Here is a 26,297-nt window from a genome sequence, read left to right as displayed (position 1 = left end):
GTAAATTATCCTCTGCCCTTGGATAAAAAAATGTCCTCCGTTAGTAGACTGTACATGGAGAACTGGCTAAATTTGAGGTATTGAAGCAACTCTTGAATATCACAATGTATTGGCATCCTCTTTTGCTTAAAGAAGGCTAACTCAATGTTGGTAATCACTAGTGATGGCTAATTAGCCAACCTAAATGCTTAGTTATCTTCTTTCAGTCTTTGTCTGGCTGCACAACTGTAGAACTATCAAAATATTAGAATCTCTGAAATCTAAAATTCTTCTGCAGATTTGCCGGCACCATGAATATAAAAATTATGACTAGTTCCAGTCATCAACTCTACAGTAACCTGCAATAATTAGCACTCTGTTGTTGGCTTTATAAGCATCATTTTCCAGCGGACGTCCCAACATGTTACTCTTTTCGGGCCACGTCGAGGCCTTTGGTAGGAAAGCTGCAGAATGCTTGATACTTTTGTTAGCGGATACATAAACAAAATAATTGTACGTGCCCACACATTGGCGAATCCAGAAACTGAGCACAAAAGAATGTACTACCTTCACTTTCTCCAAGACTCGTAGCCGAGAAATTACATTTATGGCTTTTCCATTCCACGACACAGAAGCTGAGCACTAAGTACAAGATGAGAATTACAGGAAATCAAAGCTAGTGCAAACTATCCAAATAACCTGCCGATTTGAACAAGTAACAAATGTGGTTTGGAGGCCATTGTACATTAACAGTACATTTTGTAAATGGTGCATTTGTGGAAGCCAAAGAAATGAAGGGCACAGATTAGGAATAGTGAGATTCTGCTAAATTCTTTTGACATGTTTACATGCCATTACAGGTTCATATAAAAAGAGGACTCTTGCAAAGAGACACCACCATATATAGTATAATATATGGCCAAAAATATCTAGACACCTCCCTGTGCAACAAACCAAGGCCATCTATAGCTGGCCCTCCCTTTGCTGTTTTAACTGCCCCTGTGCTTCTGGGAAGGTTTCCACAAGATGTTGGAACATTGTTGCTGGGAATTCCATGAGCATTAGTGAGGCTGGGCACTGATGTTGGGGATCAGGCTGACAGTCGGGCTTCAATTCATTCTACAGGGGTTGAGTTGGGTTGAGACCAGGTCTCTCAAAACGCTTAAAATATGGAAGTCAAAACCAAAGGTTACTATGACTTTCATAACATCTAGTTTTTCTTTAAATCATATTCTCACTTGTACAGTATAAGCAGCCAGCTGCTACTTCCCTACGTAATATACAAGTCGTGCTGTAGCCTCTGGTACTACACATTAAACAAGAAACATTATCAGATGTTAATCCTATTCTCCAGTGTAAATTATGTTTTTTTTCCCTATGATATGAGTGGCTGGAATATCCACAGATTAGCTGGTTTCAATGTGATACTTGGTGGAGGATTTAGGGCTAAAGCATCGGATACCCCCCCCCCAACATGGATTTACATTATAGTAGTTATTATAGTTTTACGGATTTACTGCACCAGTAGAAAGTCTGATGACATTCCAATATCAACATACAGTTATATTATACGGTCTAACAATTGCTCTATGGTTTTGCGGAGTGTAATCTAGGATGACAAATTAATCTTGAGCTGTTTCTAATCTGCTAGTCCCACCAATGTCAACGGTAGTATGTGTGGAGTTCCCCACATTCCTGAAATTCTACCACTTGGAATATATTCTACTTGAGTTGAGTTCCTACAGCAGAAACACTGAGAAACTGCTACACAATTGGGTATGGCTATTACAAAGGCATCTAAGGTACTCACCAGCACACCCTGGCCCTCAAACCCTCCAAATTAGTCACGTGTAGAATGGAAACTGGCACAATGCACTAAATAAATATGCAGGGTTCATCCTGCTTGTAATAGCCTCAAACGTTTCGGGGCAAGTCCCATGTCTGACGAAGGAGCTTACTCCATTTAGGGTCTATATTATCACTAAAAAAAGGCTTTATGTTGCTTTAAAGTTCGCTGAATACAAGTGAAACACATCAAGAACATTTTAAAGTGAAAGGAGGACTCAAAAGCAGGACATGGCAATAGTAGGACTTGTTTTCCAAACCAAACTTTCTATAGTTTCTTTAAAGCAGGTCTTTGATACAGTCAATGTCTTGTATCAAGGTTGGCTGGCACCTTGAACAAAGGACCCACCACTGTTTACTAATCCATAGATAAAGAAGGCAAGTCATTTGAACCTATTCAAATTCAGGTGAGCATAAGCACCAATCAGGCTGGATCAGAAGATGCATTAGAAGCCAGGGTTTGCAACCTGTTGGGCTAGCTCCCTTGAAGAGAGCCTGCAGAAGTGGCAACCTGAAGGCTGATTTGGGAATAAAATGTATTTGTTCTCCTGAATTCACCTAAAAGCCTATCTTAGTGAAAACAATTGATATATGTGATTAAACTGTATTTGTTGTTTAACAGATACGTGCCCAAAAGACTAATGTCACTAATGTAATACAATATCTATAACATTATTATGGAATAAGGGGACCTGTATCAGAGCTTCTGATCTTAAGTTTTCAGTTCCAAAACTTTTAGAATGTGCATTAGCATAAACTGAGCCATGGAACTTTCCATCCGGGTTAATACAGCTTGGGTGATGAGCAAGAAAGGAAGCTGGTTATATACAGGGAGTCATCTGGTCCGCATGTAGCTGGTTCTGATCACAGTGCTATAAATCTATAACTTAGTGTAGCCCCCTGAACACCCCCAATCAGGCATTTGGCTACAGCTTGCTCTATAGTCTACTTTTTCTAGTACTTGGGTGAATTGTGAATTTTCCTCTAATGCTGCCAGTTGCTCCATTCATACAAGCATTCTGCTGCTCCAAATAAACAGAGGGGATTAGAACCATCCTGTAAACCAGTGATCCCCAACCAGTGGCTCATAATCAACATGTCGCTCACCAACTCCTTGGATGTTGCGCCCAGTGGCCTCAAAGCAGGTGCTTCTTTTGGAATTCCAGGTTTGGAGGTACGTTTTGGTTGCATAAAAAACAGATTCCTGTGTTGTTCCCCAACTCTTTTTACAACAATGTGGCTCACGGGTAAAAAAAATAAATAAATAAAAAAGGTTGGCGACCCCTGCTGTAAACAATGTTGCTTACCCATGGAAAAACTGAGTGAAATGTGCCCAAAAACAGGGAAAAAAAGGACACCTTCTTGTTTGCTGCTCTGGGCATCCTTTGGCTTGACTCAACTATTGAGGAGCAACCAAAATGGATCCTACCCTGGAACACAGCTGCTTCATATAAGAAACAGAGAAACCATAAAACAAACATACTGATTAAGTAACAAAGGTTCGTCAAGGATAACTCGAATCTCAAACTTACACATGGCATAACATCCTGTAATCGATACATAGCCAAAGGGCCACCCAAAGCAGACATCAAGAAAGCTAAAGAATAAAACACATATTTTCTCTAGGGTCTGTTTCCTACAACTGTCCAGGTTCATCTCTATTTTCATTATGGAGGTATCTTTATCCTTCTAGTCATGAATAAACCATAGAAACAATACTGTGGAAACTACAGGCTTATAATGGCCTTCATAAAAAAACTACATTCAGCAGTTGACACTTTAATATCACATAGAGCAGGAACGCATTGGCTTAATGGAAAAAATTCTGAGCAGCACAGGGGCTATTTTATTATCCCTATCTAATCATTTCTTCCACAGATGGTCAGCATACTCAATCTCACAAAGTCTGCCAGGTCCATTGGCAAAGGCATCCTTCAGCTATATTACTCACCTTCTAGGATTTCTCAAAAATATCTGAAAATAAAATTTCTAACAGATGAGAAAAAGATTGTGGAATCAATGAAGAACTTAACGCAACAGAGATCCAAATTCCCACAGCTCTGAGCTCCGCTCTGTGACACATAGCAATTGAGGTGGAAGGGCCCTGTTTGGATTATATGAAGGGCTCAGATATATTGATGCCATTGGTTTAGCAATCAAAATGTTATATATTTTGTTAAGCGTTTGTTTACACCGTGAGATTTAATGGTGTATATCCTGTATGGCAGCTGTAATAACTTAGCCTTAAGTGCCATGAATTCATCATGCTGTACTACAGCCAATAAGGCAGTGCGGTAATGGAGCTGAATTAATAAGCAGGAGATTGCATACATGCCCAATAAATACATCCAACGTATAAACAGGATATTAAGGCAGTCAACCTACAGATTTATAATGTGGTACTTTAGGAGGCCCCAAATATTTGAAATTTGAGGGTTTTCATGAAGTCTGTTAAATCAGACATGCACGAGGCATTGCTGATGGTCAAGTAGGGTCTTACAAATAATATTCCATCCCAGTCTCCAATACACACTCAGAAACAGTATGGCAGGTACTGGCATCTTATGGCCAATTTAATAAACAATTACCTTAGACTTGGAGTAAGTATCCAATAATGACCCATATCACAAAGAATCAATCTACATATTTAAATGGACTTTTAGCTGGCTTAGCCTGGTGCACCATGTACTCAACAAAGCCTCCAGGCTTATGCTAAGTAGCAGAACCATACCAGGCACACAGCTTCTGGCAATGAGGCCCCCCATTGACCAAATCTTGGTCCTCCCTAATTATTTCAATTGGTGTTCTTTTGGATATTGGGCAGGCTGGAGAATCTTATTGGTAGAGTGAGATGATAAATTCAACATACAAAAAGAAGGGGTAAGGTGTTACTGAGCAGCATTACTTTAATAAAGATATTGATTAGGCCTTAACTGGTCCTTTGTGAATGCCTTTCCTACACTTAAGGGCTTTGTCTGTATAGCCTGTATGCCTTGGTCCAAATCTCAGTGGCACAGAAGGGGTTACCCCTCACCCTGTTTCCTGGGAATGCCTGACATATAATACGTATGCTTAGATGTGGAGCAATGCACAAGCTTTCTGCCTAATTTTGGCACAGCACCCTGAAATGCAATTCAATCACAGCGCATAGCTTCACGCATAGCCTTCAAAGAGGATGATTTAAAAAGAATTAAGGATAAACATACTGAACATATTAAATAAAAAGCATTGCTCGTGATCAAATATCAGTTGACAGGTTTGTTTTTATGGGCACTGGCACAGAGGTGAAAAGGTCCAAAGGAAGGCAAATACTAAGTGGGCAGGTACAGCCCCCTATGTTTGCTCATAGCCTGTACAGAGATATGTCTTATATATTAGATATATAAGACATATCTCTGTACAGCTTCTTATCTCTCCAATCAACCATTAAAGAAGAGGTTGTTGCTGTTTAATATTCTGTATTGCCCCTAATCTCCAGCCAGGAGAGGCCAGGGTACATTGACTTCACTGTGAGCCTTTTACGAGCTGCAAAAGAGAAACAAAGGGTAACACCACAGTGTAGTCAAGGCTATTGAGAGAGCTCCAAGCGTTACGTGTCCTCTGCGGAATGTGAGTTTTTTTTTTGACAACTCATGTCCATCCAAAGTTCATAGAGATACTTACATCAGACCTCCACTAGACCGCTGGCGTTAAGGAACGATTTACGCCTTCAACATCTTAGAGGAGACGTGGAGGGGGAAAGTATATGTTTCATATGCCAGTCTCCTATCAATCACCTAATCCTCTCTGAGTTTCTCTCCTTCCCAGAGGACCTTTTTTTATTACATAACCAAATCAGATGGATTTTTAATGGGCGTTCCAAAATCAACTTCTCATTTACCATTCAAATTTCAGTTTTAAAAGTCGGAGTTGCAGCCTTGCAAATGCCACCGACTAAATGTCAGTTTGAAACTTCCTGATCCTTACCGAAACCATTCATCAAGTTGTGCTTACATGAAGCAGATAACTAGATTTTGAGAAATCTATTCTTTCAAGTATATTCTAAGACTCAATAGTGGAAAAAATGTAAATAAATGAAGTTTGAATTGTACAGTTCAGGTTTTCCTAAACTGGCACATAGTATACTTAGAAATAATCGTGAATCTTAAAAAAATAAAAAAAATTACTAACTTGAAAATCCCACTATTATTATTCCCATTTTCTGAAAAAATTACTTTTAAAAAAAAATAAATTTGAAAACAGCTTGAATGTTGAAAGCACGCCTCTTATTGACTTCTATAGAAACTATTCAGGTTTTAGTTGCTGAATTTTGTCACTAGAATTTGAGATTTGCTTGGATCAACACATTTCATAAATTAGAGTTAAGGTGGCCATAGACGTAGAGCTCTGCTCATTTGGCGATGTCGCCAAACGAGTGGATCTTTGCCCGATATGCCAACATTGCCCAACGGTCGGATCATAATGCAGGAGAACGGGCAGTCGGATTGCGGGACCGCATACATGCAGACATGATTCAACAAGACTTTCGACCAGATATTGATCAGGAAAGCCCGTCGGATGGCCTCATCGGTCTGTCGGCAGCTTTTATTAGAGTCGGCAGCTTAAGTTGGCCATACACGGGCCGATAAAAGCTGCAGACAGACCGTGTCGGCAGCTTATTGGCCCGTGTATGGGTCCCCCCGACAGGCTTCACCGATCGAGACTAGGGCCCACGATCGGATCAGCCCGATATTGCCCACCTCAAGGTGGGGATATCGGGGAGAGATCCGCTCGTTTGACGACATCGCCAAAAGAGCGGATCTCTCAGTGTATGGGCACCTTTATTGGCCCATGTGTGGGGCCATCCGACGGGCTTTCCTGATCGATATCTGGCCGAAAGTCCCGTCGAATCGTGGCCTTTAGGAAAACTTGAATCAGAAATATTCATGACTGTGTTTATTTGTGTGGAAAAGCTAAAATTGCTTCAATCACATTTTCTAAAAGATAAAATTGCTTAAAGAAACACAGATTTTAAAAGTAGATTTTTAGATAAAAAAAGCTGAATTCTAGCTAAAATCAAATTGTTTATTAAATAATTCAGACCCAATTAGACAAAACATTTTTATTTCTAATAGGATCTGACTTAATTTATTAAAACTGTATCTATTAAAATATCTTAATTAAAATTGTATTAAAATGTATTTTAACTTTATTAAACATTCTTATTTAATGTTAACTTATTAAAATGTATTATTATTCATATGATATTGGGAAAGCCATCCCCCCCATTACAACATTTATTTTTGACATCACACATATGCACGTTGGGTTTCCAGATCATCTACAGTACAAGACTTAGCTGTTAAGAAAGGATTACTCCAGGCTTGATTTCCAAGTCCTACAGTTATAATGTCATCATTGTGCCCACGTAGACAAGAAACAAGACCGGGTCTTGTGTGATTTCGACACACGTACTAATATGCGCTTCACTGAGCTCTTATTAAAACCACTTGGCCACAAGCATTAATAAAGTGGCTCTTATAAAACTGTCAAATTAAAATGACTTTCACAGAGCAAGAAACCATCCAGCGGCTGAGTATGTGAAACAGAGGTCTCGTCGCGGTGGTTTAGGTCTCGGAAAAGTACTTTATAACTGAGAACATTTTCATGTTCTCGTAACTCAGCTGGTTTTATGACCTAGACTGGTCCATCTTCCGTCAAAGACCCTTTTCATGCTTTGCAATTTAGAGTTGGTTGAAGCAGACTAAGAAGCAATTCCTTACATTTGTCTCAGCGATGTCCAGTCTCTCTTGTGCTTACCCAATGCTACTCCACATTGTGGATGAAATCATTTAGACGCTAACATGCAGACATAGATGGCTTGAGCACACAATATCTATCTGCTGTTTCCACCACCAAGCCTTGTTTCTGGGCAGGTGCAAAGTTTGTAGGAAGTTACTAAAAACCAAGAAGAAAGATTGGGGCAAGAACTTATTTGCATAGGTCTACTTATACACCCAAGAGAAAAAGCGAATAGGGATTAGTCCTAAATCAATGTTTTTTATAACGGAAAGAAAAAAACAACATTTTCAGGAATAGAATGGCAACCTTATGAGGCAGATGTATCTATGGTCCCTCTTCTTTCCTTAATGGCATTTCAAGAGACTGTCTAGTAATGTACCTCAACAAGCTGTAATGTCGGGAACTTTCCCAAGTCTCTGGTAAAACCAATTATATCAGGCTTAGAACCAAGGTTCCACTAAGATCTGAAGACGACTGGACTCTTTGGCAGTGCAGAAAATTCTGTCAAGATGATGAGACCTACTCCTTTTATTAGTATCCTCTATCAGGGTAAGGCAGATTGTGGTAGGCACTTAAACACATCAGGTGGTACAAAGCTTAACACACACACTGCTACAAAAGGTGTCCACAGATAAGGTGGAATCTCTCTGAACAAAAAACATCAACTTTAAACCTATAAAAAAGGATCTTTGTAGATTGCTTTAACATACAAATTCTCATACCATACCCCAACTATATCCAATGATAATGAAACACTTAACTTACCATACCACTCCCAGGAAAAACAGGCCAATAGCAACAGATCACTGTAATAAAAGCGGTGGGCTAATTGAGGAGACAGTCCTCTGTGCATTTGACTAGAGTTTCAGGTTACAATAATTAGGATACGGCATGCACGTGTTCCGTTAAACTGCCTCAATGGTATGTAAGGCCAACTATGTTGTATCTCTGCACCAGCTACTAACTTATTGGAAAGTCCACTGGCTGCAGAGTGGAAATGGAGCCACAAGTTGGTGAGAACCGCTCTTACACCCTTATCCATGATATATTGACGTTTCCTTATTATAACCACACAGAGTAAAGGTGGCCATATTGGGCCGATAAAAGCTGCCTACAGACCGAGTCGGCAGCTTATTGGTCCGTTTGTGGGGCCCTCCCTGATTGATATCTGGCCGAGAGTCGGACAGATGTCGATTGGGTAGGGGAAAAATTCCCATCAGATCACAGACCGCATCTGTTCATTGATGCAGTCCTGCGATACGCCCGCCTCTATGATCCGATCGTTGGGCCCTAGGGCCCACGATCGGATCAGCCCCATATCGCCCATCTCAAGGTGGGCATATTGGGGAGAGATCCAATCATTTGGCGAAATCGCATAATGAACGGATCTCTATGTGTGTGGCACCTTAGTTAACAGGACCCACAGCTCATATCACAAAGGTTCATATGTTCAAAACACTTGATTTAAAAGCATCTTTTTTCAGTTGATTGGCTTCTGGTAGGCCTACTTAAAATGAAGTGAAGAATCTCTCAATCATTGCTTCTAAGGGTGGTGGCAAACGCAGGGCCGCCATCAGGGGGGCACAAGGGGTACCGAAATAGCTGGGGCCTCCCTTGACAGCGCCGAAGCCATGCCGCATCACCTCTCCTGAAGTCCCGAACAGCCGAAGTCCTGAAGCTGTGAAAATACCCGAAGTCACAAAAACAGGCGGAATTGAAGTCCTGAAGCTACGAAAACAACCGAAATTTAAGTCCTGTGGCGAAAAGACCTGAATTCATGAAAGAAGGCAAAGTTGAAGTCTTGAAGCCACGAGTTCAATTCTACTAAACACCAATGTGTGTTTTTTTAATTTTTTTAATCCCCTGGCCACCAGTGTAGAATTTTAATACTCTATAGGCCCCTGCCACCAATGTTTTTTTTAAAAAAAATATTCTTTGGGGCCCCCAATTTTTTTTGGAACTTGTGAGGGTGCCCTGGCGCCAATGATTTTTTTTAAAATATTCTCTGGGGCCCCAATTTTTTTTTCAACTTGTATGGGGGCCCTGGTGCCAATTTTTTTTTTTAACTTATAGGGGGCCCTGGTCAGAATTTTTTTTTAACTTATAGGGGGGCTCTGACCACCAATTTTTAAAAAACAAAAAAAAAAACTTTTATTGGGGTCCCTGGAGCCACAGGTTTTTTTTTAACTTATAAGGGGCCCTGACCATCAATAGCTTTTTATAACTTGTGGGGGGGGCTCGGGGGCTGGGGCGGGCAGGGCCCAGAAATTTTTTTGTACAAGTGATTTATAATGGCGGCCCTGGGCACATGTGGCAATTCATGGAGATTAGTTGCCCAGCAACAAATCTCCTCTTCTTCGGACGACTAATCTCCCCGAAATGCCTTCCCGTCCGCTAGAACGTAAATCGCAGGCGGGATGGCACTTGGATTGCTTCAGCTTTCTGAAGTCGCCCAAAGTTTCCTTGTAAAGAAGAGGAGATTTGTCACTGGGCGACTAATCTCCCCGAATGGGAGCGTGTACCACCCTAAGAAGGAGAATGCTAAACTATAATATCTCCTGTGCTGCTATGATTATACAGAGAGAACCAGGCAGCAGCAAACAGTTGAATATGATCTGGTGGGACAGCGGGGAAGCTGTGTGAGGTTACTGAGCTTTGCTCACCGAGTAACGCAATACTCACACAATTCCCCCAGAGCTGAATGCAATCACGCAGAGACACAGATCCTGGATGAAAACTAGACGGGGCAATGATAAAATTAGTCATTGGCTCTAATCAGCGCTGAACAGAGACCATGTTGGCTAACATTCGCTTTCCTACAGCCTTGCCAAGCTTTCCCTTTACTGTCTGTACCATTTCCATCCTCAGCTTTCACCATTGGAACCTCTGAGGGCCAAACAGATCAAACATTTTCTGACCCAGATTGTTCAACCACACTGCCACTTTGTGCCACTGCAACCACCTGCCTCCCTTGCAGTCTCCTTTTTTTATTCCTTAAGAACAAACAATCTTTTTCCACATCTGGACATCATAGCCATTTTCCATAGTTCCTAGCAAAGTCAGCCCTATATATGATATTAATGAATTCCGTTGGGACGGAGATCAACTATTTTATTTTCCTTCTTGAAATGCCAAGGAATTATAATATTTTACCCAACACCAATTCCCCAAAAAAAAACTTGTTCTTAATGATGTTTCTTGGTATTAATCATCATCTTACAAGTTTTGTAACTCAAGGAAAATGCAGGTGCCAAGATGACGGACATTCACAGAGAATGGAAGAAAGAAAATGTTCCCATCAGCAGAGCTACAGGTTATTTATTGTGAAGGCAGTCTTTGTACATCCTACAAAAGGATAAAAAAATTTAATTGGAGATACTAAATTGGATTGTGTGGCATTCTGCTTCTACAATATATAACAAAAACTATAAGGACCCCTGCTTCTCCTACACCTCATCTCCACACCAAGGAGCTTTTGCTGCTATAACTGCCCCGTTGCTTCTGGAAAGGTTCCTATTAGATGTTGGAACATTGTTGCTGTGAGTTCCTAGAGAGGTCGGGTGCTGATGTTGGGGATCAGGCTCACAGTCAGGGTTCCAGTTTATCACACAGGTGTCCAGTTGGGTTGAGGGCTTTGAGTTGAGGTTCTTCCCATCTCAGAAAACCCATACTGTACAGACCTGGCTCTGTGCAATGGGGAGCATTATTGTGCTGAAACAGAAAAGTCTGTACCACAAAGTAGGAACCACGAAATTGTCATGGATGTCATTGTACCCAGTAGCCTTAAGGTTTCACTGGAACCAGGGGCTCAAACCTAAAAAAGAGCCCCAGTCCATTATTTCTCCTCCACCTCTCTACCATTGGAATTATTCATTTAGGCAGGTAGTGTTTTCCTGGCATTTGCCAACCCAGACTTTTCTATAACACTGGTAGATGTTAAGATGCCACTTATCTCCCCACGGAGCGATGGAGTCCAATTGCAACGTCTTTACCCAACTCCGGCCAAAGCTTAGCATTGCACATGGTGAGGTTTGGTTTGTTTACCATAGAAACCCCACAATCCCTATAATTAGTTTGGAGTGTTCCACCTTAGATGGCATGTCAGGATATTTTGGGCAGACAGTCAATATTATATTTGAGTGGAAAGGAGGTAATCAGATTTTACTTTACATGAATTGGGCCCATTTAAGTGACACAGTCTCTCCTACTCTCAAAAACCCTTTTCTGGTCAAAACCATGCAGCAGGCCAATTGAACTACTTTACAAACTTTTTAACACCTCCGTTCATTTTCTGTCACATTATAAAAGGTTAGGGGTGCCTCTCCTGCTCGTGCGCTTATCTGGAATATAAAGTCTCATAATATTGATATGACTCGGCTGCAATAATTCTGCCCATGAGTGGTTATTTCTACACTTTATTAACGATAGTTACAATGAAATCTGTCGGCAAACGAAGCATAAAGCTGGCGCTCGAGCAAAGGAAATACGATTCCGTCTCCTTAAATTCCTATTGCCCTGAATTTTCAACTTGACAGAAGGGCAGCATTGGGCAGGCTGGACATAAACTGGGTTTTAAAGGTTTAAAATTGTAACCAAAGACACTTTCTGGCTGGCACATTTCCCTTCCCTTGCTCCAATGGCTACAATTCTCTGGGTCAATTGTTCAAGACAGGCCTTTGTAACTGACTACATAGAGTACTTCTCTCTGCTGGTTTGCCAAAGCCAATCTGTCCGTTTGTCATCGCCCCATACTCACTGCAGCTGCTGACAGATCTCATTTCCACTTTATACCCCTGGCCTCCCTACGCCATGTCATATCTCACATGCTGCATCTGATAATAAAATAAATGCCTTCCTCGGAACTCCAATATACGTCCCTTCAAAGAAGAAATGTTTTCTTAAAAGTTTCCTGAATAAGGATACGGTTACACACTTACTTCCTCTGGATAACGGCCAATATCTCTCTGATACAGGTACATACTGCTCTCTTTTATCCCATTAACTGCTTTTTGATAAAGAGAAGGAATTTTCTGGGCACACAATAAGCTATACCCTCATACTGTACTGTCTAAGGGAATCAACATGCCATCTCTCTCCCATATGTACAAATACAAACATACAAAGAAGGAATGTTCTGGACACAAAATAAGCTATACCCTCATACTGTACTGTCTTAGGGAATCAATATGGCACCTCCCTCCCAATACGGTGGAGAACCTTGCCTCATGCAGTAGCAAGCAGCCAGTTACAAGGAGCAGCAAAAAGCTGCCTTTTATAACTTTAAGAGCTGAATTTCTTGATTTTAACCCAGAAAATCAGCTCCGCTATTGCGCTCGTTGCACTAGCGATGCCCCCCCCTTTTAACCTGCTCCGCCACTGATGTTTTAACCACTACAGTTCACCTTTAATTTAGAATTTCAATGGGCAGTTTAAGGACCATATGGCTCCAGAAAGTTCCTTTCAGCCTAGGCCATGGTCTTCAAAAATGTACAAAAATGGATGCTTTGCCATTATATATAGATTTGTCCCTTTAGAGGAGGGAATGCCTGTCGGTTCTCAGTCTCTCATGTGCTTAATGATACAGCTCTCTTCATAAACTTGGATCTTAATCTGCACGAGTTTGTTACAGTCAATTGAACTGTGAATGAGGCACATATAATTATGGGCTCCATTATGCTCTTAAATTCCATATTTAATTAAAAACAGTAGAACGGGCCCTCTGTCTCTGGCCATATAGCACCTCCTATAAATACACATGTATAATACACACTGTATAAAACCAGGTATATCCCCTTAAGTGAATGAGCACAGTTAAGCGGCATGGAGCGGATTGTTGGGGCAAGGAGGCCCATTCTACCTGGCAAGAGGCAAAAAGGTTTGTTTACATGGAGGTGGTATAAAAGGCACAGGCATAAACTGACCTTCCTTATCCTTGACAATAATATGGCCTTGTGCTTTTAGTTTTCCCCTGGGGTTCTGGTAACACAGCATTAGCTCTCTGCTCTTTAAACCATTTTTAAGAAAAGTGCTTTTTCAGACACAAGAGCAGAGAGAATGCTGGGAAAGAGAGTCTCCATTGCTATGGAGGGAGCTCTGTGTGTGTTCCTGCTCACTGTTTACACAGAGGAAAATAGCCGAGCTGCTAGACTTGGCTACTGCGGGGGCTTCTCCAAGTGACCAAATAGGAAAACAAACTCGAGAATGGCAGAACTTGTGAACAGGCAAATTACAGACTGCCGTTAAAACAAGAAACCCACTTTCCCCTTCCCAAACGCTCATATGTTCCATCGTGTGCAATTGTCAGGATACACGCCGGGTTATGTTCCATGTAATAACAATAAAGGAAAATGGTTGGCCGGGCAGCCGTGGGGAGACAACTGGGGCATGGTCAGGAAACGAGAGAAGGAATGACGGATACCCACCTCTGGAAGGATCTCTTTGAACACTGGCACATCCATCAGTGTAATCTGACTCTGCAAAAGAGAAAGGGGAAACAAGATCAGTAGGAAAAAACTAGCCCCCAGTATATGTGCAAAGCCCCAGCAGGAGCAGAACAGGGGGCTTTCCAATCCCCAGAGACAGGCATTAGAAGGGACTGTCCCAAGCATTGGGCAGATGTTCCTCAGTCAAGCAGGACTTACAGACATCTGCAGGGAATGATTTGTCTCCTTCACAGAAGCTGTTAAATGCTGGATATGCAGCCCCATGCCAATCGCTGTGTCTGCTTCATATTAAAAGATACAGTATCCCTTTAAGCCAAGGTGAATGTTTTAATCTACATTCCAAGTTTCCAACCTTTAAGTTAACTTTTAGCATGTTATACATTTCTAAGCAACTTTTCAGTTGACCTTCATTTTTTCTTTCTTCTAGTTTTTTAATTATTTGGCTTTTTCTTCTGACTCTTTCCAGCTTTCAAACGGGAGTCACTGACCCCATCTAAAAACAAATGCTCTGTAAGACTACAATTGTATTGTTATTGCTATGGAGTGATCAGTTCCCCTTTACGGAGCAATTTCAGGCTGTAACACTGCCACCATCAGGGGGGGGGACAGGGGAGACTACTGTCCTGGGCCCGGATGATTTGGGGAGTTAAGGGGGGCCTGGCCATGCTGCACTAACTTGCAGAGCCGGCCCCTGTCATCAGTCAGCTGCAGATTTCAGAAGGGAGGGCGGGCTGGAGCTGCGATGACTGCAACTTGCTTCCTGTGCTCTGATTCGCCGTGAAGTGTAAGTCTCGGTAAAGCCGCATGGTGATTGGATAGCTGAAGTTTGAACCTTTACCGGGACTTACATTTCACTGGCGAATCAGAAGACAGGAAACTTTTAATAACTTGTAGGGGCCCTGCCCTGGCCAAATGTTTTCTTTTTTAATAACTTGTAGGGGCCCTGCCCTGGCCAAATGTTTTTTTTATTAACTTGTAGGGGCCCTGCCCTGGCCAAATGTTTTCTTTTTTAATAACTTGTAGGGGCCCTGCCCTGGCCAAATGTTTTTTTTATTAACTTGTAGGGGCCCTGCCCTGGCCAAATGTTATATTTTAATAACTTGTAGGGGCCCTGGCCACTAATGTTTTTTCTTTAATTTGTAGGAGGCCCGGACCATCAAAACTTGTAGGGGGGCCCTGGGCAACAAAGTTCTTTTTTTTAACTTGTAGATGGGCACTTAAAGTTTTAACTCGTGTCTTGAGTGGCCTTCATACTGATGGGTAAGGGAGGGGTGGCGATTTCTGATGGCAGCCCTGGGCTGTAACACAAGGAGGGGGCCTAGGTGACGACTGGGCCAATAATTTTAGCCCCCTGGCGAAGGACACTTCTAACTTAGTAGTATGGGGCCAACATAGTTGATGGGGCATGCTATCCCTAACACAACTTAGCCCAAAGTTGAGATGGTAATGTTACAGCAAGTGCCAACTCACTGCCACGAGGGCTTGCTATAAACACTTGGCAAATTAGCACATGGGCAGTAACCAATCAGCGATTGAAAGATTGGTTGCCATGGGTTACTGCTCAGGTACAAATATATCCAATGTAAAAATGAGCCCCACAGTGCTGCTGCTGGTAAGCAACAACCAAATGAGGACGTTCCATGGACGACTTGTACTTACAGCAAACTCCTCAGGAGTCACTTTCAACACGTCAAACACCACGGCATCATAACTTTTACTGGCATAGTCCGAACTCGGTCCATCCATAGAGTCTGAACTACTGCTGCCCTAAAAAAAAAATAATAATTGTATTACTTTTATTTTTAGTTGTCATGGCTGCAGCAGTTTTACACTGATGTAGGAGGTGTCTCAAGCCACAGAATGGAGCAGAGAAGCACCAGGAGAAGTCACCTGCATCAGTAACTTAAAGTGGACTGTCACCCAGACACAAAAATCTGAATAATAAAAGTTCTTTTCAAATTAAACATGAAATCCAATTTCTATTTTTTATTAAAGCGTTCATAGCTGTAGTACGCACATTTGAAAATCTCAGCTGTCAATCAAATATGGTCTGCACCTCATCTATGACTAGGCATAGAGGCGGGGCAGACAGTTACTTTCACTTTCCATTCAGCACTTCCTTATGTCACTGCTCTCCACACATTCCCCCAGTTCTCTTCACCATTTAATTGTGTAACCAGGGCATGGGGGTGGACATCGGGTCCCCATTCTGGTGCACAAACAAGATCCTGAGATGATGCAAGGCTTGCCCCAATAACAGTGTCCACAAAATGGCTGCTGCCTGCTTGTTATAATTATGAATTCCCAGACTGAAGGAAACAAGATTCAAATAATTTATATAGTGTAATTAAAGTTCATTTTGCTTGACTGATGTGATAAAATAGGATTTTGAATATTTTTTTTTGGGTGACAGGTCCTCTTTAAGGATTTGGCATTTTGTCAGCGGTAGAAACTAAAAGGTCAGCATCTGGGAAGGATAAATCCCAGGTTGTGTTCCAACTGGCCTTGTATATAATATTTCAGAATAAGTATAAATACATCTGCCTATAAAATAGAATCCCTTTGAGAGCGGGCCGCAGTAATTATGCAAAAGTAATAGGCCAATCAATAGACACCTTTTTATTTTCACACCTACAGCCTATAGAAGTGGTTTATCCGTAACCTTGCGGCGCATACAACCCCCGGGGGAACACACAGCCGTTTATATGAAATAAATCACTTTTATCCCCCCTCCTTTATTTATTCGGTTTGATTGGCACTCGCTTCCCAAACATGTCGACGTCTGGAAAAGGCCTGGGATTTACTGGAATTTACATTTTGTGCACTGGATAAACCCGCAGGTCAACACTATTAAACTGCCTTTTTGGCCCGACGTGGCCAGGAATGTAAACGGAGCCGTTTATACAGTCATGCTAAATTAATGTGAGCTCCAACCACTGGGCCCGCGGGGAGGGAGTTGTATTGGATTTTACAGGTTTATGACCAAATGTAAAAAATAATATCTATTTCAGTAAATGTTTCCGTCTCCCCGTATCTGGGCATGGCGCAAGCGCTCTGGTCCTGTGGTCGCTGGAAGGTTGGAGACTGGGGTGCGCGGGGCGATGTGACTTTCTACAGGTCAATAACACATTCATTATTCATCTTTCTTTATGACAAGGAGGTTTTTTTTTTTGATGTCTGAATCTGCAGCTCAGGGCAGAACAGACAGAGAATATATTCTTGTTTAAAGGGCTGGATCCACATCAAGGTCACTTTTAATAAGTTATAGAATGGCCAATTCAAAGCAACTTTTCAATTGGTCTTAATTCACAAACTTTAGAAAATAAATTATCTGCCTTCTTCTGACTCTTTCCAGCTTTTAAATGGGGGTCACTGACCCCATCAAAAAACAAAGGCTACGTTATTTTACTTTTTAGTCCTCATCTTTCTATTCAGGCCTCTCCTATTCATATTAAAATTAGTGCAGAGTTGCTAGGGGAATGTGGACCCTAGCAACCAGATGGCTGAAATTGGAGAGCAGCTGAACAAAAAGCTAAATAACTCAAACCCCCCAAATACTATATGATCCTGAAACGTTAAATTACTGGTCAGTGAGTCGTTATTAGTCTACAATTCCCATCATGCCTGCTGTTATTGCTTTTTTTGATTCCTCCTCTTTCTATCCAGGCCTCTCCTATTCATATTCCAGTCTCTTATTCACATCAGTGCATGGTAGATGTTGGAACATTGTCGCTGGGAGTTGCTTCCATTCAGCCACAAGAGCATTGGTGAGGTTGGCCACTGATGTTGGGGGATCAGGCTCACAGTTTATACCTTTCTCCCAGCCCAATGGAAACACCTCCTTGCCACAAAAACAAAGACAGCCCAATAAACAAAAGCCTACAGATGATGGAAAAACACAGTAGCCATGGCCGGCCATATGATATATGCCTGTAAATATCATTTAACAGACAATAGATATTTCCATAAACAGAAAACGAAACCCCATAAAAGAAGTTTTTATAGGAAAGAGAGGGTTTCTTCTCTTCGGCTGAAAACTATCATCGTGTAAATAAAATAAAAATATTCACATTTGGCATTTGTAAAAACCTGTACAATTATGTGTAAGTGCTGGGATGGAACGGGAACACCACTAAGCACCCTATGAGTGAGGTTTGGGGGGGGAGATGCTGAGGTTCTTGGGTTGGAAATGAAAGAGAAGGCGCAGCAATTTCAAAGTTATTGGGGTTCAGGGCAATAAAAGGGAAAAAAATAGTTTTTCCAGAAATACAGTAATGAGTGGATGGGGCAGCGGGAGAAGCCTGGAAATCAAATGTCCCTATAACCAGACTGTTACTAAAGGGCCGAGTATTACAGCTCTGCTCTACAACTATTCCCAACAGCCCCTTATTATGGTTATTGGATTGGCGCTGGGGGGGGGATTAAAGGCAAAGTTAAGCTTCTCTATACGGCCTAACACTCGGCTGGAATGTGTAGCATGGATTGGGGGGGAGAATGGCAACATCCCAGGTTTGGGATAAATAATTGGGAACGTTTGTGCAACATCTGTACTGGAACAAAGGGCTGTGAGCAAGTCATCACAACAGGAACAATTATCACATGGGGGGGGGGGTCATTCATTTTTTTACTTTTTCCCCTGCTGTGAATTCCCGGAACTCAGAAGTCACACGATAATGATCCATGCTGGGAACCAATAGGCATGGCCGTGTGCATGTGAGTCATTTTTTTTTATCATTGAGGCCCGAACTGACTTGTTGACAGGGCCCTACTAACTTACTTGCATGGGGCTCCATGATTCCTGAAGGAGGCTCTGAAAATGGGGGTCTATGGTATCAGATAGAACTATGGTGGCTTATGGTCAGAAAACAGGGAGTCCAATGGCACACAGAACTGCTGCAAGCAAGGTAAACCTTGAACGTTTAATGTGGGGGTCCACGAAACATTGCACTTCTGCATTAAACATGCAGGTTTCCTTGGTTGCAGCAGTTCTATGTGACACATGTCCAGTGTGATTTGCCGAACCTCTACCTCTGAGCCCGGATTTATCTACTCAATGCTTTTTTTAAACTTGTAGGGGCCCTGGGCACCATTTTTTTTTAATTTGCCTTGGTATCAGTGTTTTTTTAACTTCTCAGAGAGCCTGGCACCAATTTCTTAGCTTTAGCATGTTTTTTTAACTTGGAGGGGGGGGCCTTAGCCACCAGTGGGGTGGGCGGGGGCCCAGAAAAAGTTGTTCTATGGAGTCCTGTGACTTTTCATGGCAGCCCTGGGAACAAGGTGTTCATTAGGATAGAATCACGGTCCCACAGGTCTCAAGTTCTGCCTCTGACCATAAGGCACCAACTGGAACAAGGTCAAGCAAATGAAGACCGGGGAGATGATAAGAGCTGCTAATCCCAGAATACTCAGTACGTCGGAGGAGTAAGGCGCAAAGTAAAACTTATGTTGCTGTGGCTCAAGCAGACCCACTCTAATGAATGCATATATATATATATATATATATATATATATATATATATATATATATATATATATATATATATATATATATATATATATATATATATACACACACACAAGAGCTCTGAATATCCTGTAAATTATATCCTTATAAACAATGCTTAGTGATGTCATAGGTTATAATCAGAGCTTAGTGATGTCATTTCTGTTACATGACTCACTGAAACTTGTTACATAGTTACATAGTTAAATTCGGTTGAAAAAAGACAAAGTCCATCAAGTTCAACCCCTCCAAATGAAAACCCAGCATCCATACACACACCCCTCCCTACTTTCACATAAATTCTATATACCCATATCTATACTAACTATAGAGTTTAGTATCACAATAGCCTTTGATATTATGTCTGTCCAAAAAATCATCCAAGCCATTCTTAAAGGCATTAACTGAATCAGCATCACAACATCACCCGGCAGTGCATTCCACAACCTCACTGTCCTGACTGTGAAGAACCCCCTACGTTGCTTCAAATGAAAGTTCTTTTCTTCTAGTTTAAAGGGGTGGCCTCTGGTGCGGTGATCCACTTTATGGGTAAAAAGGTCCCCTGCTATTTGTCTATAATGTCCTCTAATGTACTTGTAAAGTGTAATCATGTCCCCACCCAACCGCCTTTTTTCCAGAAAACAACCCCAAACTTGACAGTCTCCCCTCATAATTTAACTCTTCCATCCCTCCAACCAATTTAGTTGCACGTCGCTGCACTCTCTCCAGCTCATTTATATCCCTCTTAAGGACTGGAGTCCAAAACTGCACTGCATACTCCAGATGAGGCCTCACCAGGGACCTATAAAGAGGCATGATTATATTTTCATCCCTTGAGTTAGACCTTTTTTATGCAAGACAGAACTTTATTTGCTTTAGAAGCCACAAAATGACACTGCCCAGAATTAGACAACTTGTTATCTACAAAAACCCCTAGATCCTTCTCATTTAAGGAAACTCCCAACACACTGCCATTTAGTGTATAACTTGCATTTATATTATTTTTGCCAGTGCATAACCTTGCATTTATCAACATTGAACATCATTTTCCAGTTTACTGCCCAGTTTTCCAGTTTAGACAAATCACTCTGCAAAGTGGCAGCATCCTGCATGGAACCTATAGTTCTGCACAATTTAGTATCATCTGCAAAAATAGAAACAGTACTTTCAATGCCCACCTCCAGGTCATTAATAAACAAGTTGAAAAGCAAGGGACCTAGTACAGAGCCCTGTGTATTATAATAAATAAATAAAGTAACCCACGTTGCAAAATATGAGGATATTAGAAGTCACATCGGAGTTCCATGACCTGTATAACTTATAATTATATTTCACAAGAGGGGGTACTTATTCAATATTTATAAGGCTCCTTACTTGGAACCCACCCTCGTTGTTTTTATCTTACCCGCCACCCACCTTCTGATAGAGAGCGCTTTGCTTCATCTGCCTCCAGAAGAAATCCAGCACAGGCCATGCCGGCTTCTAACCCTCGCCTTCTAATGTATCACGTGGCCACATTGGCCGGTCCATATGAGCACCCATGGCACTGGATCAGAAAACCTCCCGGTGAATGTTATAGGGACCTTAGACTGTAAGCTCACTAGGGCAGGGAATGCTGTATAATCTTTTAAGGACAACTAAAGCCTAACAATGGATATTTGTAATTGAATATACAGGACCTGTCTGGGCACAAGCGATGGACTGCGTGTTTGGGAACAGAACCAACAGTGGAACATGTTAATCAAAAAAGGATTAAACCTCAAAATTGTTGCGGCAACCCCGACGCCAGCTCTGTGCCAACACAACACAAGGAGCTCTGTTTATAATCACTTCTACCAGGTCCGGACTGAGAATTAAAATAGGCCCTGGCATTTCAGGTACACAGAGGCCCAATCAGCCCACATAGAGGCCCAAACAGCCCCCCACCAGCCCACTAAATACTGACTTTCTATGGCACCTTATAGCAGCCCCTCTGGCATTTGCCAGAACCCACAGATTGCCAGTCCGGGCCTGACTTCTACCCACAATGACCGGAATCCTCCTCATTTCAGTAACAGGAGCTAGAGCCAAATGTGAGGATTCTGGGATTGGTCATGTGATACAAGGGCCTGTGGGCAGCAAGATTGGGGTTAATGCTAATTGGGTCCATGAAGGTCACCCAGTGGGTAAAAACAGCCTGGCATGAGGGAATCCCTGCAATATCCCTGCTATATGAAACCAGCAGAGCTATCTGGGAAAAATACCAAAGACCTTTATCCCTTTAATGATAAAACTACTCCCATGAGCAGTAGTGCAACATTCCTAGAGTTGGGCATAACCCCCTTTGAATTACATAGGTCCCTATTGTCGTTTCTGCAGTTTCCAGTCCTAGACCGAACCCCAAGTAATTTGGGGGGTTACGAAGCTCATCAGTAAACCCTGCTAATGAGTCAGGATAAGGGAGCAGCACAGCTCATACATCATAAGGGTTTTCCCCACTCCCTGGCATCAGAGGGGCATGTGATGGCCAAAATCAGCTACTCATAGTATTTTCCCACAGTAACTGCACAAACAGGGGCGAGAGCACCCTCACCTCTGGCGTAGCACCCCTGACTGTCACACTGGCCATTAGGCCATTCCTCTTATACATGCTCCCCCACGGGATCCTGGGAGATTTGCTCAGCCTCAGCTGCTGATGCGCCTTTGAAGACATATATTACCTGAGGAGGAGAAAAGAGTGATTTGTTAGTCTGATCTGTCATATGGCAGCTCCCTCCTCCCATATGCATAGATAGAAATATACAGAAAAGGAATGTTCTGGGCACACAATAAGCTGGGAGTTACTGACAAGGCTGCAGGGGGAGTGCCAAGATGTCTGTGTTCTATCAATATCAAACCAGCTGAGAGTTCAAGAGAGGAAAATACTTGCACAATATGTTACTTAATTCAACAAAACAAAACTCCCCCCCCCCCCCAATATCAGACACCGGATGTTTAGAGACCCCCAAAGCTGGAGACAAACAAGAAAACATTGCAGGCTGTTGTGCACCAGATCTATTACCCAATTATTATTGGCAAAACTGGCAGGTTGGAAACTCATTTTGACTCATTCTGGGAGAGTCATGCAAATGGTATTTAGAGATTTGGGTAAACATGTTATTAACCCCCACTGAGTGAGAACTGTCTGTTAACAAAAGCTTTAAAGGACAATGAGTGCCTCACAGTGTCAATGGGATCTCTCTGTAAAGACTATAAGCAAATTAGGGCTGTTCCTGCTGAATTGTGCTTAGTACAGGGGAATACCTATGCTGTCATAATTTTATGGGATCTCTCTGTACAGACTATGAGAAAACTTAGGGGGCTGCTCCTGCTGAATTGTGCTTAGTACAGGGGAATACATATGCTGCCATATAGTTTATGGTATAATATGTGTTAATAAAGATAATAATAATGCCAGGGTGCTATACATTGAGAGGTTGTGTCTGGCTTATTAACAGTGCCACCTACTGGTGGAAGAACAGCGTGATCAGCAGGCTGGCCAATGACAGCTAACAGTGAGCATATGTGATTATTATCAAATGAATATATAGCATATAGAATATATTTCAGATTACTGTAAAGAGATTTTACATCAGTCCCTTCTCCCATGGAGCTTACAATCTAAAGTCCCTATACCATTCAGAGACGCTAGTTAGCAGCCAATGAACAATCAGCATTTTGTTGGAGCGTGGGGGGGGGGAACAAAAGGGAACCCGGGTGCAGAACACATGGCAGCTCCATTACTCTCAGCAAGGAGAGCGCAAGGCTACTAAATGGGGACAATTCTTGGGGCAAGAGAGTTTATGTTCCAGGATGATGTGAGGCCCCAGCGCGCACTATGTAGGATAAAGACGTGAAATCATATCTGGAATAGAAGTGCAAATAAGGAAACCTCGCAAAGCTGAAAGTGACAGAGACGGCAGCCCGGGCCAAGACACACTGTGACGCACTGTGGGGGACACCCAACAGCTCTCTCGGGGGGGGGGGTCACATGACATTTTTACACGTTTTGGCAATTGTGGGAGATTTTCTGCAGCACATTTCACAAGCTCTCCTGGGGGCACTACATGCTGCAGTTGCCTTTCCCTGCCTGTGCCAACAACACCCCTACTTACTGCTCTTGCCCTAAACTCTTGGACCCCTTTATCCAGGGAACCCCCAGGTCCCACACACCACAAGTCTTAGATTCCATACCTGTACAGTGAGTGCCAATTGCAGAACACTAAACTTACTCGCTGTCTTTGTGATCTCAATACCCCTAGCCTCCGACTGTGCGGTGTAAGGAAACACAGTCAGTGCCACACAGATATGAGCAGCCCATTTATCCATAAATTACAATTCCAGTCTGTACATTGTGGTGCTGGACATGCTGGTGGGTTCCTGTTACCGGGCAGAACACATCAGAACACTCACCCATTCTGGATTCTTGTGAAGAAACACAAAGTCTTTTATTCATAAGCTCAGGAGGTCCAGCCGGGTGCCGCTCACATTGCCTCATTGATTCGCCCTGCAAAATAAGGCAAAGTTAAGTGCTAGGGAATATGCCAGTCTAATTGGTTTAGAACTGGTTACTGCAGATCCGAGTGACAATGGGTCAGACAGAGAACAGTAGGTGGAAAATAAGTATTGATTAGGCAAACAAATGTATTTGGTCCATTAACGACCATTAGAAGGACTTGGCATTGATCTTCTTATCTAATGTGTGTCTCATGCTCTTTAATTAGATTGTAAGCTTTGCAGGGTGGAAAAGAGGGCCATAACTAGGGGGTTGGCAGCATGGGCATGTGGCTAGGGAGGGTGGGGGTACAATTCTGGCAGTACTACAACATAGTGGTGAGTAATTGATGGGACAAGAGAGGGGTTGTGGGTGCAGGAGGGTGTTGAACTGGGTCACTGGGTGCCAATACTAATCGGCCCAGTCACTTGATCATTCTACATGTCTGAATGATCCTACAGAAAGAACTGGGTTAATAACTTGCAGTGTTGGATTGGGCCTCCTAGTGCTCAGATAGAACCTAAAAACCCGGCAGATGGAGATAGCGATAAATAAATGATAAGAATTACCCCCAACACTGAAAGCTTCGCAGCATTATGTGACTAGTACTGAGCTGCACAATCAATAAAGAGTGTAACACTGCTCCGCTGCCAGCAGGGGGTGTCATTGCACAGGCCTGGATAGATGCAGCACTGATATACAGATATATATAATATACTATCTATACTATATACAAGGGGGCAGGGAGTTGCCTCCTATTATTACAGGAAGTCATTGTGCAGAATTCTCTTCCTTGTATAAATAAAGAGCAATCCCTGTGTGACTGGTCTGTGTAACCACCACTTCCTACAACTTCCTGTGCGGCATCAGTATGGGGCCCTGGGCCCCCTGGGAAAGAGCCGCTAGACACATGAACGGAACTATATGGGGGGTAGACAATAGCTGCAAACAAGGGGTGACTAATGATTAAAGGGCTGATTAAGCCAATCAATATCAGTAACGGATCAATAGCACAAACTGCCACAGAATCCCCCCCCCCGTAACTAGAGCCCTGCGGAAATGCAGATGCACCTACAGAATGAGATTTTTGGGGTGTCGGGCGGCTGCTCCAAGTGGATGTGTGACGGTGCTGCTACTGAATGTGCTGCTACTGAAATCATCTGTATGGATTAAGAACCAGTGCAGAACTGTTTGGGTTACTGGGTGCTGTCCATAAAGAAATGTAGGAATGTTAAAGGGGAACTTCACCCAAAACATGAAAACCCTCCAGAAACTTAACTAGGGGGAGCAGACCCCCATGGGCCTAAGGTAGAGACGAGCAGTAAGGACCTGCAACCCCCTACTCTACAGGAGTGCTGCCCGCTTGAGGGGGAGCTACACATCGAGTGTCCCTGCAGTAGTCATGTAAGGGTTAATGGAAACCTAGAGAGAGTGGGGCTCATTTATTAACGCAGCGCAGCGCTAAAAAGAGCGCAGTGGCCAGACATTTGCCCAGCGCATGCGAGTATTTAATAATGTAGCGCACGATACCTTAACAGTGCGATTTGTGCGCTAATGTAGACACAAGACAGGTGCGACGTGTGAAACTGCGTATCAGCTGTCGCAGTGCTTATAATAAATTGTGCGCACAGGAAGATACCGCAAAGGTAAGGATTAGTTGTGCTCATGTATGAATGCGCTGCTTTAATTAGTTGCGTCACATATTGCGCATATTGCGTTCACTTAGACGCATCTGCATTTGTTTCTGTGCTAATATTTGTTTGGTTGCAAAGGTGTTTAGCCTACCTGATACCCTTAAAGAAACCTTGGTCAATATAAACATGTTGGGTGGAAGGCGTGGTTAATATGCACTTTACAAGGGTTGTTCATCTTGAATATACTAGCGCAGCTGGGCAGGAATGCGCATTTTGAAGAGCGTTACTATTACGCCACGAAGAGGCAGGCGTAAAAATTGTGGTGCTGTTGCCCGGGTGCAGTTTTGCACATATACAGACGCAAATCTGCGACGGCCGCAGTGCAAGCGCATTGTAGCCACGCCCACAGCCACGCCCCTAACAACCACGGCATCGTTTGCGACATAAATGCCCAATCTTTTGCGCAATGCGCATAAACAAAACCATCGCAAAAGCTCTGTGTTATGCGCAATATCACGCAAATATATTAGCGATCACGCTTGTGATGGCGCAGACAACCTTTTGCGTCCACTTATGCGCTGCGCTGCTTTAATAAATGA

At 42.6% G+C, this 26,297-nt stretch overlaps 1 protein-coding gene across 5 annotated transcripts in view; it reads right to left on the bottom strand.

Moving 5' to 3' along the window:
* LOC108699894 (ras-specific guanine nucleotide-releasing factor RalGPS1) overlaps positions 1 to 26,297 on the bottom strand; it is a 146,940-nt gene that overhangs the window by 98,854 nt on the left and 21,789 nt on the right. For all 5 annotated transcript variants that reach the window (XM_041574491.1, XM_018232560.2, XM_018232561.2 and 2 more), the window contains exons 2-5: positions 23,983 to 24,076; positions 22,124 to 22,250; positions 15,708 to 15,815; positions 14,028 to 14,078 (exon numbers count right to left, since the gene is read on the bottom strand). In XM_041574491.1, the coding sequence (XP_041430425.1) occupies positions 14,028 to 14,078; positions 15,708 to 15,815; positions 22,124 to 22,243 (279 nt within the window). In that variant the 5' untranslated portion in view covers positions 22,244 to 22,250; positions 23,983 to 24,076. The remainder of the gene's footprint in view (positions 1 to 14,027; positions 14,079 to 15,707; positions 15,816 to 22,123; positions 22,251 to 23,982; positions 24,077 to 26,297) is intronic.

This window comes from Xenopus laevis, chromosome 8S (assembly GCF_017654675.1).
Source record: "Xenopus laevis strain J_2021 chromosome 8S, Xenopus_laevis_v10.1, whole genome shotgun sequence".
Classification (NCBI taxonomy): Eukaryota; Metazoa; Chordata; class Amphibia; order Anura; family Pipidae; genus Xenopus; species Xenopus laevis.
This window is presented reverse-complemented; position numbering and strand designations above follow the sequence as displayed.